Source organism: Physeter macrocephalus, chromosome 18 (genome assembly GCF_002837175.3).
Source record: "Physeter macrocephalus isolate SW-GA chromosome 18, ASM283717v5, whole genome shotgun sequence".
Classification (NCBI taxonomy): Eukaryota; Metazoa; Chordata; class Mammalia; order Artiodactyla; family Physeteridae; genus Physeter; species Physeter macrocephalus.
The window spans coordinates 36,579,237-36,595,935 of NC_041231.1; the positions used below are offsets into that span (position 1 = coordinate 36,579,237).

At 38.3% G+C, this 16,699-nt stretch overlaps 1 protein-coding gene across 4 annotated transcripts in view; it reads right to left on the bottom strand.

The window, feature by feature from the left end:
- Window positions 1–16,330, bottom strand: part of APPL1 (adaptor protein, phosphotyrosine interacting with PH domain and leucine zipper 1) — a 51,275-nt gene extending 34,945 nt beyond the window's left edge. For 2 of the 4 annotated variants that reach the window (XR_003676794.2, XM_024123870.3), the window contains exons 1-9: window positions 16,139–16,330; window positions 10,928–11,026; window positions 9,591–9,650; window positions 8,995–9,066; window positions 6,640–6,727; window positions 4,800–4,841; window positions 4,183–4,241; window positions 1,299–1,445; window positions 98–180 (exon numbers count right to left, since the gene is read on the bottom strand). Coding sequence is in view for 3 of the 4 variants with exons in the window: in XM_024123870.3 (XP_023979638.1) it covers window positions 98–180; window positions 1,299–1,445; window positions 4,183–4,241; window positions 4,800–4,841; window positions 6,640–6,727; window positions 8,995–9,066; window positions 9,591–9,650; window positions 10,928–11,026; window positions 16,139–16,192 (704 nt within the window). In the remaining variant the exon portion in view is untranslated. The remainder of the gene's footprint in view (window positions 1–97; window positions 181–1,298; window positions 1,446–4,182; window positions 4,242–4,799; window positions 4,842–6,639; window positions 6,728–8,994; window positions 9,067–9,590; window positions 9,651–10,927; window positions 11,027–16,138) is intronic. The other 2 variants (XM_024123872.3, XM_024123871.3) reach the window with 1 other exon arrangement.
- Window positions 16,331–16,699: the final 369 nt, after the last annotated feature.

Consider the following 16,699-nt stretch of genomic DNA (forward strand, 5'->3'; position numbering starts at 1 on the left):
AGAAATTAAGTGGTAAATATTTTTAGATTATGGTATTTAGCTGTTAACTTATCATTCTCATAACTTCATTTTCAATTTTAAGGAAGAAAATACTTACTTCTGTACACTTGTTCCAATATTAGTTAAGAATTCTTCCAGTTGGTCATTGAGATTTTCAGAACCCATCTTAAAGAAACTTATCTGGGGCAAGAGGGTGTGGGAATGGGAGGGTGAACAACACAAACACATACACACAAAATACTTAGAGTGAATCATATAAACAATCACCAAGATACACAGTTAAGTAAAAAACAAAGGATTATTTCCATTTGTGTAAAAATAGGTTGTAGTTTACAACGATTTCTACTGGGCATAGAGCCACTGAAGAAACTACACTTAAATTTCACTGTGCATCATCTTATATATTAACACATGCATATAGTAACCAAGTTTTTAAAATTGGAAAATATATTTTAAAACAGTTCAAGTAAGTCATATGGATAAACTATTTCATGTTTACTACAAAGATAAGTTTTATATCTGAGGAATAATAAGTACTCATATTCAAAGGAATATTCAAATTTCTTTAAACTCTTGCTTTTAGGGGACTGCTATTTCATCTTATGTTACCCAAATTTAATTTTCTAGCCTCCTTCCTGATGTACAACTCTTGGAATACTTTGGAGTTCATCCATTAATCTTTTTTTTTTTTTTCGGTACACGGGCCTCTCACTGTTGTGGCCTCTCCCGTTGCAGAGCACAGGTTCCGGACGCGCAGGCTCAGTGGCCATGGCTCACGGGCCCAGCCGCTCCGCGGAATGTGGGATCCTCCCGGACCAGGGCACGAACCCGTGTCCCCTGCATCGGCAGGAGGACTCTCAACCACGGCGCCACCAGGGAAGCCCCCATCCATTAATTTTTAACTCAGGAAGTATGACAGGAACATGAGACAAGCTCAAACATGTCCATTCTCTTTCAGATCTATTATGAAGCAAGAGTGAGTGGAAGCTTGAGCAATAGGAGTAGCTTTGGAATTCATTTATCCTTCTGTTCCCTGTCCCCAACTGTGATGGGCAAGGTCTAAATACAAGGTGAGTGGTTTCATTTACCCTAAAATATTTGAAATCTTCATTTGCTAGGAAAACCCTTATCCCTAACTTCCTTAAAATAGCACTCTGACATTTTAAAAAATGCTTTAAAAATCACAGACACAAATAAGTATTTGACCTTAGTTTGTAATATCCTTACATTTAACATAAAAATCAAACAATATAAAGTTCTTAAGACAGTTATAATCCAAAACACAGTACAATATTCACCTGAGCTTGCATGTACCCAAGTAGAGGTTCTAACAATGCTATTTTCTTTTTGTATTGAAGAGTATTTAATGCACAAAAATAATGCATCATGGTCTGGTGTTGTTTTTTTCTGGAAGTGTAGACATCTTCTGTTACTTCATACTTCACCTTTGAGTGAAAGATTAAAAATACTATTATTTATTTAATTTTGAATTATCTTTAGTAGTGGCTGAGGGGAAGAGACTACCCAAGGACAAAGGTGCATCACCAGCAATTGTACATAGCTTTCTTATTTTCTGAGATAGAAATTCTGCAGAATATTGGCTAAGATAGTTTTCCTGTTTTACTACCAATCACTTTATTTTTTAAAATGCACATTAAAAGCAGCATTCTACACATAGCTATGAATGGTATAGTAACTGAACTAAGCATGGCAGATAAGGTCTACAACATGGAGGAAAAGCAGACAACAGTCTGGTATTAGCTTAGCCATTAATCTTTGACCTTTTCAGTTCACAACATACCACTTGCCTCCTAGTTCTCTGGTTCTCTCCCTAATGCTCCTCTTTTCTTGTACTTGTTTTCCTTCACCCACACTTAAACTATGTCCCTTGAGTTCTTGTATTCAGACAACAAATAATTATTGAGCACCTGTTACATAACATACACTGTCTCTTCTCTTCCTGCTTTCCATAGAATACCAAAGCAAGTACCAAGAATATTCTAATACACCAATGACTCCCGAACTTTTATCTCCTGCCCCTCACTCTCCCAGTTGTCAGAGGAAGCAGTTCTCCAGATGGGTCCTTTATGCGTGAATGTGCTGGAAATGTACAAAACTGAAGACAGTATCCTCCTCACAAAACCTGCTCCTCTACTTTGTTTCTTAGCTCTCTTAATTTTTCCTAGATCCATCCCATCAACTAAGAATTCTGGGACTCGTTTTTTATTCCTCCTCCTACCATAAGTCTTGTCAATTCTACTTGTGAAGTATCTTCCAAAAGTATTCCCTCCTCTACACTTTCAATAACAACCTTAGCTGAGACTCTCCTAATATCTTTGCCAACTATTCCAATACCTTTTCATTGGATTCCCTCTAGTCTTGTCCCCTTCATATTTCCACTAATATTTTCATTCTGTTATCACAATTGCATGGTGTCACTCATTTACTTAAAATCCTTTGGTGGCTGCCCACTCCCGCTAACATACATTTCAGTCATTAACATAGTAACCTGGCCCCAAACTACCTTTCTTGTCGTTTGGCCATACCTCCCCCAAATACATCCTATGCTCCAGACACACTGAAATGATTATCTTTCCATTATCATAATTATTGCTAGAAATAATAATAAAATCTACAAGCCAGGTACTCGGCATGCATTCTCCTTCCTCTTCACAACTACTGAGTTTTTTTGATAGAGAAATTAAGTAACCAGTGTAACCAAACCAAACCAGCTTATTTGACCTCAGGAAAATAAGCGGCACAGCTGATATTAGTTCCCAACCAGTCTGATTCCAGAGCCAGTGCTCTTAACCTTTACACTCTCCAGACTCTCCCATGTGCTTCTGCAAAGGCCATTTTTCTTCCAGAAATGCCCTCTCCCCCAATCCCAAACCACTGACATCTGCTCAGCTTCAATGCAAATGACACCTCCTTAAAGTGTAACATTTCCCAACTTACCAATCAAAATATACTGTCCTCTCTCTGCTCTCCCAGCATTTTGTTAAGACTTCTTTACTGCACTTAACTCAGTGTTAATTCATGTGTTCTCTTCATCCTTGTATTCTGGCAGCTGCTCTAGTCGCATGCCTTCATACAGGAAGCCTTTGATAGATGTGGATTATCCACTACTTGAGGGCAGAAGTGGAGCCTACTCACATTGTTCCCCCATAGTACCCAACATGTAGTAGGTGCTCAATAAATTTTTCAAATAAATTGAATTAGTGGAAGAATGTTTTTAAAAATACCTGGAACAGCCAGAGGCAATGTAAAATAAAACAAAGTTCATACTCAGAGGCTTTAACTGCTTCTCTATGGCAAAGTAACAAAGTAATGTAGATCTAAAAACATATGTATTTTATAAATATTTGAACCATCAAGTAATCAGTGAAAGCAGATCTTTCTACTGAATTTGTGAGAGAAACATTCCCTTTTTGTGTCACAGTGGCTGTTGCACAGTAATCATACCCAACTGTGGATTCCCACAGTGGTCACTGTGTCCCTACCAGCAGCTGCAGCCAAGGCTGCAGACGCCAATTCCTGGGCACAGAGACCACCTCACTCACAAGCATCTAGCGGAGGCCTACTCTGATCAAGCCTTGGACTAAGCACTGAGAGAGAAATGATCTTAAGGCGCATCTAGATGAACTTGTTAATACTCTGTTCTTTGTTCTTTACTCAAATGCATTTCTCCTCAAATGTAGTATATTTCTGAATTTCACTCCTTGAAGAAGCATAAAATATATATATATATGTATATATTCCCTGTAAATGAGGAGGTCCTCAAAACAGAATTTCATTCAATTATGTATGTAACAATTCAACTTTTTAACCACTGTATATCAGAACACACTTTTGAATACATATATAAAACAAATGCAGTGTTATCAAAATACAAAGCAAAAGGAGGCAATGTTACACCTGGGCATCAATTACATTTTTGGAATAGTTATGTTTACTTATAAAACTCTATCAACAGAAAAATATTTTGTTTAAAAAGACAATTATTAATTGTCTGATAATGAACAGAAAGGCTTTGAAATAACTAGAAGGAAAGAATAAACTAAGGGCAATACAGCAAAGCATACAAAGCAACTGCTGGCTACCATTTTTAAACTGGAGAAACTAGACCACATAATGAAACAGTTGTTAATTGTGATACTGAAGGAGTAATATGTATCACACCTTGTCATTTTCTCTTTTCTTTGACAATCTGCTGTATCTGTTAATTGCAGCATCATGATCTGGAAAACAGAAATGACTATTAACAAAAATACAACAGTACTTTGCAAAACTTATAAGTGCTTTAATGGTTTTCACATGTGCATCTTTCAACAAATGTACTAAAGCAAAATAAGAATCCCCTACTATGTGATCACTCCACCCAAATGTTCCCCACAGCCAAATTTCCCCCTAAAGTATGTTTCCGTTTATTAAATTGGTAAAAACATTTAATTCCAAGGAAACAGTAGTCCACTAAAAGTTTTTTAAAGTATTTTTTAGTACAGAAATAGCAAATGCTCATTAAAGAAAATATGGAATAGACAGGAAAATAAGGAAGGGAAAATATACCACCTTCTTAGGTATTATGAAGATAACAAACCACAAGATTTAACTTCCTTTAAAATATTTCTTCTAGCATAAATAGTGCAACTTAAATAACAAGGATTTAAATAATATTCACTTAAACTTTTAATTAGGTTCATTTTTTTCAATTATTACATAAAATCTGGCCATAGATTTGTGTTGATAAAGAAATGCATCATTACAAGAAATAAATGTACAAAGTATTCAGAGCTTACCATTACTAGCAATCTGAAACACTTCCTTTAATGTCAATATTTCTGGAAAAGTTCAAGAATAATTTCAGTTTAGCATATTTATGAACTATCTTAAATTTTGTTTAGAAAACAGTAACTACCATTTAAGCTACTGTTAAAACTCCAAATATTTCAAAGTTCAACGTTCAAAGTGAAAAAGTTACTGTGTTTCAACTAGCCTAACATTTACTATCATTAACAACAGTTACACCACCAGAAATTGTACCTGCCACAAATCGTAATATGACCCAAAAACAAAATTTTAAAACCATTGCAGGGCTTCCCTGGGGGCTCAGTGGTTAAGAATGCGCCTGCCAATGCAGGGGACACAGGTTCAAGCCCTGGTCTGGGAAGATCCCACAAGCCGCGGAGCAACTAAGCCCGTGGGCCACAACTACTCAGCCTGCACTCTAGAGCCCGCGAGCCACAGCTACTGAGCCCAAGCACCACAACTACTGAAGCCCGCGCGCCGAGAGCCCGTGCTCTGCAACAAGAGAAGCCCGCGCACCGCAACGAACAGTAGCCCCCGCTTACTGCAACTAGAGAAAGCCTGCGCACAGCAACGAAGACCCAACGCGGTCAAAAATAAATACATAAAATAAGTAAATTTAAAAAAAACAAAACACTGCAAATTCTAAGATATACAAATGTTCTGATTTAGTACCAGAATCCAACCTATTGATTTTTTGATACTGACTCTAATAAGTTCAAACGCTGAATGATAAAAAGAACATTTTATTGACAAGATTATGATATTCAGTCCCCTTAGATGGAGAAAAGAGGTCTTGTTTCTTGACCTTGGAAAAGATTATTCTTGAAGATTACCAAGACAAATATTAATTCTATCTCTAAAATACATTTGTCTTTATTCCATGTATAATTCAAATACTTTATCATCCACTGATACATTAGTACAATGTTTTTACTCTATCTACATACTTTGTAAATAAGTCTGTATGATTGTCTGAGATTGTAAATTGTAAGAAAGCAGAGCCAAGTCTATAAACGCTCTCATTTTATCACGTAATAATCCTAAATGGGAAAAAAAGAAAGCCACCACAAGCTACTGAGACATGGGTTGTTGGATGGACCAGCCCCTACCTCCCACCACTCCAGCCCACCAACACGCCTCATCTCCTGCGCCACTGTCCCAGTTCAGGCCCTGGTCATACCTCACTGGACTCTCACAACTTCCTAGTCCATTCTCCTAGCATTAAATCCATCCTCCAAAAACAAAGGTATACTTCTTAAAGACCTCCATTGTCTTCTCTTTGCTTATAAACTCAAGTCCAACATCTTTAGCATGATCTAGTCCCAACTAATCTATTTCTATAGTTGTCTCCCGCCATCCTGCAACATATACAACACTGCAGCCACACTCAATTTCTCAAAACAACACATGCATTTCTACCCATAATTCTGTGCTTTCTGGTCCCTCCAGTAGAACAGTGACTCTCTTCTCCTGGCAAATTCTTCTTCCTTGCTCAGTGCTCATGGCACATCCGTGAGGGAGCCTTTCTGACACCCTCCTCTGAGCCCCCACAGCACCTTGCTCATCCCTAATTATAAGAGTACCAGAATTATCTGTTTACCCATCTCCTTCTCTGGGCTTTCTCAAGGGATGTGACATCTTATTCATATCAGTACTGCTCAGTATCTAGCTTAACATCTAGCAGGAGCTCCTGTAAATGTTTAGCAACTAATTAAAGTAAAAGTGACACTTGCTACAGTCAGAAATGGTTAAGGTATAGAGTATTACACATTTTAAAAGCAGTGATCTTCCGACAGCTAATGAAAGTAAACATAAGCTTGACTTCAATACCTTTCAGATCTCTTTCTTTAAACTGGGTAATGGGGAACATCATGGCATCAGCAAGCTGCGTTGAAAGTACCGCATGACAAGAGCTAAGCTGGTAAAAGAAAGACCAAAAAGGCCAAATAACTACAAAGAGACAATCAACCAGCATTATGGAAACTGAACAAAACCTAGTAAAAAGGTGTTGGTATAGGAATTCCCTGGCAGTCCAGCGGTTAAGACTCTGTGCTTCCACGGCAGGGGGCACAGGTTCGATCCCTGGTTGGGGAACTAAGATCCTGCATGCCAAGTGGTGCGGCCAAAAAGTTAAAAAAGGTACTGATACATTTACATAAGGGAACCCTAAAATTATGTGATGTTATCATATAATTAGGTGACAGTCAAAAAATTCCATGTAAAACTCTCAGAAGAAAACATGTGATAACCTTGAATTTAGCAATGTTCTAAGATATGACACCAAAAGCACAAGCAACCAAAGAAAATATAAACTGGACTTCATCAGAATTGAAAACTTTTGTGCATCAAAGGATACTATCAAGAAAATAAAAAGACAGCCCACAGAATGGGAGAAAATATTTACCAATCACATATCTGATAAGGGACTTGTATACTTTAGCATAAAGAACTCTTAAACTCAGTTCTAAAAGACAACCCAATTAAAAATTGGGCAGGGAATTCCCTGGTGGTCCAGTGATTAGGACTCCTTGCTGTCACTGCTGAGGGCCTGAGTTCAATCCCTGGTTGGGGAACTGGGATCCCACAAGCCATGAGGTGCGGCCAAAAAAAGTAAAATAAAATAAACATGAAAAAATAAACATAATTTTTTTAATGGGGAAAGGTCTGAATAGATACTTTCTCAAATATATACAAATGGTCAATAAGCATAGGAAAAAATGCTCAACATCATTAGCCTTCAGGAAAATGCATATCAAAACTACAATGAGATTCCACTTTATACCCACTTAGATGGCTATAGTAAAAAAAATTAATGAAAATAACAAGTGTTGATAAGGATGTGGAGAAATTGGAACACTCCTACATTACTGGCAGAAATGTAAAATTGTACAAGAGCTGTGGAAAACAGTTTGGCAGTTTCTCAAAAAGCTAAACATAAAATTATTATATGATCCAGAAATTCCCCCTCCTGGGTATATACCCAAAAAAACTGAAAACTGGTGTTTGAAAAAACAAAGACAAAAAATTTGTACATGAATGCTCACAGCAGCACGGTTCACATTAGCCAAAAGATGGAAAACAACCCAAATCAAATGTCTGTCAACTAATAAATGGATAAATAAAATGTGGTATACATACAATGGAATTTTATTCAGCAAAACAAAATAAAAACAAAAAATGAAATTCTGATACTTTCTACAACACGAATGAACCCTGACAACATTATGCCAAGTGAAAGAAGACAGACGCAAAAATCCACAAATCGTATGAGTCCATTTGTATGAAATATCCAAAACAGGCAAATCCATACGGACAGAAAGCAGATTTGTGGTTGCCAGGAGCTGAGGGGAGGGAGGGAGTGACTACTTAATAGGCACCTAGTAGGTTTCCTTTGGGATGATGATGAAAATGTTCTGGAACATCAGTAGTGGTTGCACAACACTGGGAATGTGTGAAATGTCATTAATGGTAAATTTTATGTTATGTATATTTTACCACAATAAAAAATTCCATTTACTATAAATATTTCTTTAAATTGATCTCCTGTGACAATATTTTGCTATGATGAGTTATTAAAATATTTCAAAAAACTACTTTTCCAGTTAAGAGACTAGAAAAGACAGAACTACCTAATGGCTCATCTGAAAAGAAGAGCTTTCACTGCAGTAGTACAAAATAGTTATGGATGGATTCTCCGAACATTTCTCACCACCTTGCTTCCTCTTGGCTTCTAGGTCTTAATGATTTGTTCTGCTGACTGGTAGAGAAATTAAGGGTTGGTATTGGTTGTTTGGGAAGGAAGGATTAATGAACTGAATGGTAAAATATTGCTCGATGTAAAAAACAGAGAAACCGTAAAGAGCCCAGCTATGGCTAACAGCTTAACTCTTCTCTCCCTGCCTACATCAAACTACACAATTAAAGGTTGAATGGTACATGAAAGTAGAGAGAGTACATCTATATACTTATTCCTTGAAAACAATCTGCTTTAATCAGACAAAGATAGTGTTGTTTTTACAAGACAGCCACCAAGGTTTGGAAATAAGGCCCTTCTTTAAATAGTAATCTTTTGTCATTGAGATTTACTCATAAAATCATAATAATAAACTTCCCAATAAAAGCTAAACAACTTCAGTAACTTAATTATAAGATCACTTATCCAAGCAAAATAAAATAAGCATTTACCTCATCTATAACTTTTGAAAACTGTTGCAAAGTAGAACTCATAACTTCATCATCACCCCCCAGTGGAAAACGCTGAAAAGTGAGAAACAGAGATGAGGTAAAGGTCCAATGCTGTATGTCTTTTGTGAGTGACATTATAATTTTTAATTTTTAAATAACTTCAGAAAACTTCTAAAATTTTGAATAAGCTCTAAAAACATTGTTTTAATAAAATAATGTAATTCATATAAGTAGTACACATTAATTAAAATGTTTGCTAAGTGACCCATCAACATGGTGTACAGGAATGCACACCATACTAGAAGTTCAAAGATTTAAAATTAGCTCCAATTTCTCTACTAGCCAGCTGTGTAACCTTGAGCAAGCCTCAGTTTCTTCATCTGAAAAAAGAAAGGTAAATTACATAACCTCTGTCTCTAACATTAAATCATTAAAATTAGATATAAGTGCATAATGGAATTTCAATGGCATATCAAAATTACCTTCTGTGAATCCCAAAAGGATTAGAATTATTGATAAGAAATTCTATTTATCCATACAGATACTGTATCACTGCATATTTTAAATTATACTTTTAAAACTTTCATATATAGTACCTGTTTTTCATATTCTTTTAAAAGTTTTGAAGTCAGGTGTGTTGCTGCACTTAATTCATTCTACGGGAAAAGATGAGCATTCAAATTAACACAGTACTACAGATTAAGAAAAAATTTTAATTGAAGATTCCTATTCCACTTTTATTTATCACTTAACATAACAACATGTACATGTACAACATGTTCTCAAAACCCCTCATTAAGCCATTGGAAAGGGAACTACCACTAAGCACTTTAAAGGGAAACTCAAACCATGAAACAGACACGGTCAAGGAATTCAGCAGTGTTCCAGGTGTGTGCTTTTTCTTTTTCGCTAATAAAAACGAATAGTTAAAGCTTTAAAGCTAGAAGTAAACTGTACACAATGTTATCCAGACTCTTCAGAGAGTCTACATTGATAACTGATTATCCCTCTCTCTAGGTGCTGATACTAGACCATGATAAGCATTTAATAACATACAACCAAAATAACATACAACCATATGACCTAGTCATACCATATAGCAATGTAGCCATATGAAGGAAATGCTTTTTTTAATTTAAAGGTTTTTTTTCAGTGATGAATATAATGACATATGTAATGTTTCTTTTACATATTAATCTGTGTGGTCAGAAATCAAATTCTTGAGCGACCTATCACTAAGAAAAATAAATAAGTAACTATCACAGTAACTTTAAAGTACATAATGAAAATTTGAGTCCAGAAAGAAAAGAAATTGAGAAGGGGCAAAAAAGAAACTTGTACACTTAATTAATCCCAAAGAGAGTTTATCATAGAACCCAGGTTGCTGTTAAGGCTTATAATTAAGTTACATAAACAGAGCCTCAAATCTTATGCCTGTTCAACCAAAATAATCTAGTCACATCCTTTTAAAATTCATCTCCTAGTACCCCGGAGCTATATCTACTCTTTATTACCTTTTAACTGGATAGAGGCTAGCTACTTTCAAATCCTCTGCTCAAAAAGGGGAAGTATCCCATAAGATTAAAAGCATGATTAGGGAAAATACTGGTGACAATACAGGGTTTTAAGTCAAATCTTACGCAAAGATCACTATCAATGAGTTTCACTAAGAAAGTCCTTACTATGTTTGGGGAAAAGGAGCAGATGCTTCAATCTTCATCACTTCTGTAGTGCTACAAACTATACACTAGTAATTTAAATGTAAGCTCTGTAATACAAAATACTTAATGTTCATTCATCCATTCAACAAATGTTTATTACTATGCACCCTGGACAGGGCTAGGCACCAGTAAATAAGACAGACACTATCTCTGTCCTCATGGGCTTAAAGATTTATTTTATAAATGCACTGAGTCAGCCTTTAGTTCTTTACCTGTGCATCATAAATCCGATGCATAGCTTGATACAACTGGTTCATATAGTTGGAAATAGCTGTAGCATCTTCTTCAAATACACCCAGTAAAGACCTTGTCTGTATAAAATAAAAGCAGTTAAGTTTATGTTAACCATTATATAAATCAAGTGGAAATCTTTTTTTCCTAAAAGATGGAAAAATCACAGGATATTAGAACTCTAACAATTCTGAGTTTTGATCTATTTTCTCTCTTTTGATAGTAATGCCAAGATGCTGGGGTTCTTTATTCTCAATTTCACTTTGTTAAAACAGATAGATTTTCCAACTATGTTACACAAACCTTAGAAGGAACAACAAAGGTATATTTTTATGTATTGAAAAGTCTGTAATTAAACTAAGAACAAATCTACAGAATCAGTCAAGACTATATTAACAATATTCCATGTATAAATATTTTAAATATCTTTTTTCAGGATAACTTAGTATGATTATTTCCCTCTCTCTCTCTCTTTTTTTTTTTTTTTGGCTGTTTTGGGTCTTCATTGCTGCGCAGGGGCTTTCTCTAGTGGCAGCAGGCAGGGGTTACTCTTCGTTGCAGTGCATGGGCTTCTCATTGCAGTGGCTTCTCTTGTTGCGGAGCACAGGCTCTAGGTGCGTGGGCTTCAGTAGTTGCAGCACGTGGGCTCAGCAGTTGTGGTGCACGGGCTTAGTTGCTCCGCAGCATGTGGGATCTTCCCGGACCAGGGATTGAACCCGTGTCTCCTGCATTGGTAGGCGGAATCTTAACCACTGCGCCACCAGGGAAGTCCCTGATTATTTCTCTTTTTCCATAGTCTCTTCTAGTAGTGCCAAACCCCTCCCCATCATAATCCCAAATAACACCACAGTACTCCTTCCCCTCCCCAACATGGCCTGTAAAATGCTAACTAGGTTTTTTCTGAGTGCAGAATTTGGAATCATTTTTCTTCTTCTTTATACATTTCTATGTTGTTAGGCACTTTTTTTCCCCCACAATGAGCATCAGCATGTAAAAATTACCTTCACTTTAAGAGTAAAAACTTGTCAGTCAGTAAATGTTAAGACTGTCAATAAAAAGGATCAGAGATAAGGAAACTCAGCATAAAGGCAAAGTATGTTCACCTTTTTATATCCCAAAGGCAGGATAAGAATTACATTCCAACAATTATTGAGATAACTACAGCTTAAAATCTAAAAGATGACCTTGTACTTTTATTCTACAAATAGTTAATTTATACCTCAGCCTTAGAAGCTGGTTTCTAAAAATCAACCTATTCCTTAGCTTCCTATTTTCAGAAGAGAAAGCTAAGTCACTATGGTTGTTTTAAAAAGCAGCGCAAAATCATTACGCCAGTATATGAAGTCCAAGTTATCTCAGTCCTCTACTTCCCCATGCCCCAGAGATTTAGATCTGGCAGAATCTTTTTATTTTTTAGCTCTAGTGCCCTACTGCCATTCCCCTAGTGCTATTTTAAGATGTAAAAAAGAAAGCATCATGAAATCTTGTTTCGCAAGTGCCATTCTTAAGAAAAGTCTGCCACTTATGTTTTCTTTTTTTCTTCAAAAATTAGCATTCTAATTCAAGGAATAACACATCTATGCAAAAATGTGTAGTGGACTTAAATTAAAAAGATGTTCTTAGCCTCAAACAGGGTTGAAACAGCTTCCTTATGTAAAGCTAATAAGATCGAGTTCAAGACTGTATAATGACTGTTTAAGGTTAGCAGCTTACAAAAATGCAATCAATATGGTACCACCATTTCATTGAATCTATGACAGCATTCACTGTGAGCTGCGCCAGTTTAATATACTACTGTCACAAACAAAACAATGCTGGCAATTAAGCTATGAATTCAGGTTTTCTAATGTCTTGAAGTTTTTACTTTATATTTATGGAAACAGATCTTTGACATAATTTTTCATATAACTCTCATATAAACACAAAAAAGAAAACACAAGTTGCACAAATTTAATATAACCCTAAAATTTCAACTCCTGTGCATAATTTTCTGACATAAGAGACACCGCTAGCCATGTTTTCACATGCAATATTATTCTGTGCCACGAGCAGGTGACAAATATTTCTCAGAAGTGCTCCACTTTTATCTCCAATATTTTCTTCCAAATTATTGATACCCAGTCAGCAAGTTTTGATGGCAGCACTTGCTTCATGTTACTAGCTGTCAAAGAAATATTTTCAGACAAGAAACAAGACTGATAATCCTTCAAGTGGTTGTGAATGGATTTCTTGGCTGAACATTAAAAGGCTGCACTTGGCCACTATGTCACTAGGAGAAATAACCAAGTGTGTACATTTGCAGGCAATTACAAGTAAAACAACATCAACTGTAAGGGGCATCTCAATATAAGAGATGTCAAAATGTGAATTTTAAAAAAGTACATCTCATAATCTTTGGGTATTTCATATTATACCAAAGAGAAAAGCCTTCATTTGGGACTGGAGTTTGCTCGCACAGTTCTAGCTTAGATGGATCATTGATAAGATTTTTATCTACATATAAAATCAATTATTTTTTAAAGATCATATCTTTTCTTACTAAATAGAAAGTTTAATTTTGTTTCTGATTTTCAAAACAATATATAAGCATTGATAAGGCATCTAGTATAGTCTTAAGATTTCCTACTTCAACAGATGGTATCTTTTGCAGAATGGTATGGTTTGTGCAAGATAATTCTAAAGATGTTTATGTGCAATCAGCTGGGTTTGGACTTGCAAATATACCCCTATTTTAATACTTCCTTACTTTAAATTAAAACTAAAAAACGATAATTGTAATTCAGGGTAGTCTTTCATGACTCCCAGGCTCTAACTTTTTTACATAGCAACTGGCAGGCCATTTTTGACTCGGATCAAATAATCTAATAAAAACATCTCTATCAGGAGCTTTAGAAGTTTTCCTCCTCTTTGTTACTCAACTTCTTGGACTCTATCCTAAATAAATAGTCCAGATGAGAACAAAAATTTATGCCCAAAAGCATTAATCTTAGCACTATATATAAAAGCAAAACTTGGGAAAAACTCTAAAAGTCCAACAACAGGACAACTATATTAAGTGAGTCAAGGAAATGTGCAACCTTTGAATTTTTTATTCAGTATGTAATAACGTGTGAAGGTACTTAAGCTACAATGTGTAGTTAAAGCCAAATAAAAATCGTTACGCACAATATAATCTCAATCACAATAGAAGGTGTAAGAGAAAAAAATTAGAAAAAAGAAAGCAAACTGTTAACAGAGTTTGCTGCTGGGCGCACGACAGGTAACTCTGTGCTTTCTGTATCTTCCAATTTTTCTGAAGCAAACAACTATTATTTTTATAATCAAGTACAAAGATTAAAACATTCACTATCTATAACAGCTGAAGTTCAGAGAAGTTAAGTGACTTGCCCTAAGGTAGAAGGTACTAAGCGGCAGTAATGACTAAAACCCTTATATCCTGAATCCCCAATCCAGGGCTTTCCATCTTGCCACAGGTTTTCCCCAAGAATTGCTTCCCAGTGTCTTACCCTTCTAAATCCCAGTTGTCCCAATTAATTTTCCCAAGTAAACATTAACTAGTTCAAATTTACTACTTCTAGAAATTGAAAGACTCTCAATGTGGCTATTTCATTAAAAATTACCATAAAACTAATACTAATACAGCACATGCTTGTAAAAAAAAGGAGCTCAAGTTGTAAACTAATTGTGTGAAAAGTTCAAGAAATTAGATGAGTCAAGAGATTATACCCTCCTAAGTCATGGCTAGAGCACTGTGTAACCCATTCTGAGCAGTGTGTAGTCTTTATGAGCTATAAAAGCAAGCCCAGGTATGAGAAGAAAGGTAAAGCACCCGTTGAGTCTTATAAAATAAAAAAGTAAAACGACAAAAGTACACCTGACCAATACATCCCACAAAATTTTTGCTAAACATCTGAAACAAATGTAGCTTATGACTTTATACTACAGAAATCGTTAAGCATTTGAACTGGCTATTCTGGCAGTCAAATTAAGCCAAGAAGTCAGTTTCTCTTTGTGTCAATATAGGCTGATAGGAGTACATTACCAGCTGGCAACTGGCCTGTGAAGATAACTTTCAGCGTTAAAAAAAACCAAATCAATTCCACAATCAGAGCCCAACTTCAACTTGGCAATCAAAATTGGCACCACATCCATGGCAGACATATCATACGGTAAAGGGGGATCCAGCCCCTCCCTCCTGTTCTTTTGGAGTCATATTAAACCGCCAAGACACATGAAATATGTGCAGTTGTAGTTCTAAATGAACAACATTTCAGAAAATTTTCTTCATTCTAAGTGGTGGCCAACCAGCAACACCGTCTTAAATCCCTTGTGTAAGAGACAGGCCTAGGGATGAAGTTTCTCAACGCAAGTTACAGCGCCTACCAACATGGTTTTAACATCGCTGATTGCATTCTTCAGTACTGAAAACATCAGTAATGGTTACGTTTTCCTAGACTATCTTAAGCTAGAGCAACCACACTAGCATCAGCCCCAACGCACAAAACACAGGGCTTTTATTTTGATGAGTTTATTAGAGCCAAGTCTGCAACGAGGGCGCAGCAGTCGTGGAGCCGCGAAGGCGCCGTCCTCCACTCGGCGTGCATGGCCCGAGTGACAGCGGCTACACTCACGGCCACGACACTCGGCCGGGAGGCTCCGGGACCCTTGACGGGCTTCGCCGAGGACTCTCCGCACGGGCATATCAACAGCCTTTCAGCATCTCCCCCCAAAAAGCTATCCATTCCCTTCCCTAGCTTGGTCAGAAATCATTAAGTCTACGGGGTCTTTTCTCCTTCTGCATTTTCTCCGAAGAGGTTTTCGAAGAGAAAATTCCAGGATCGGGATTTACCACCTCACATCACGGCGATTATAAAGCATCTTTTGTCAAATATAAGGGAGCCCCGCGCGCATACGTGACCGCTGGGCCCACGAGCCAAGGCGGCCGCGGCTCGATCGCAGCCTGCCGACGTCCCAGACCCCGCGCGCGGCTCTCGGCCCAGCGGCGCAGGCCCACGCGGGCCTCGGGAGGGCGGCCCGGCCTCCGCGCTCGGGGCGCCGCCAGCTACCGGCGGGGGCACTGGGGGGCGGCGCCCACCTAGGCCAGGGCTGGCACCTGCGACCGCGGCAGCGCCAGGCCTGGGGTCGGCCAGCCCCGCTCCTTCCCTCGCAGCCCGCCTCCGCCCGCGCCTCACCTGCGGGCTGTCCTCCAGCGTTTCCTCGATGGGCAGCTTGTCGATCCCCGGCATCGTGGCGGAGGGAGGGCGGCAGCAAAAGACGCGGCGGCCGCCCACAGCTCCCGCGCTCGCCCGCCTGCAGCAGCTGACCCCGACCCGCCCTCTCTTGATGGGTCTGCCGCCCTCGCCAGGCTCCAAGGGGCCGCGCTGCCGCGCGGGAAATCCCGCCCCCTTGGCCGGCCTGCCCCGCCTCCCGGCGCGCCCATTGGCTCGCGGCGACGCCCGTCACCGCGACGGGGCGGGCCCGGAGGCTCCTTCGCTGCTCTGGGCTTGCCTGCGAGCTTGGGCCTCCGAGGCAGAGGAGGCGGCCCTTACTGCGCACCTCGAGCACCAGCCCTACTTCCGCGCGTTTGGTTGTAAATCGTAGGGGACCGTCTTCCCCTAGCAAGGCGTGCGTCTCCTGGAACCAGAGCCTCGAGTGAGGACAGCACTGGGGAATTTGGGGCGGTTTGACTACTCCCGCAACATTTTTCGTCAGAGACCATGAAGGAGACCTCCCTGCTGGCGCCTTCTTTAGTT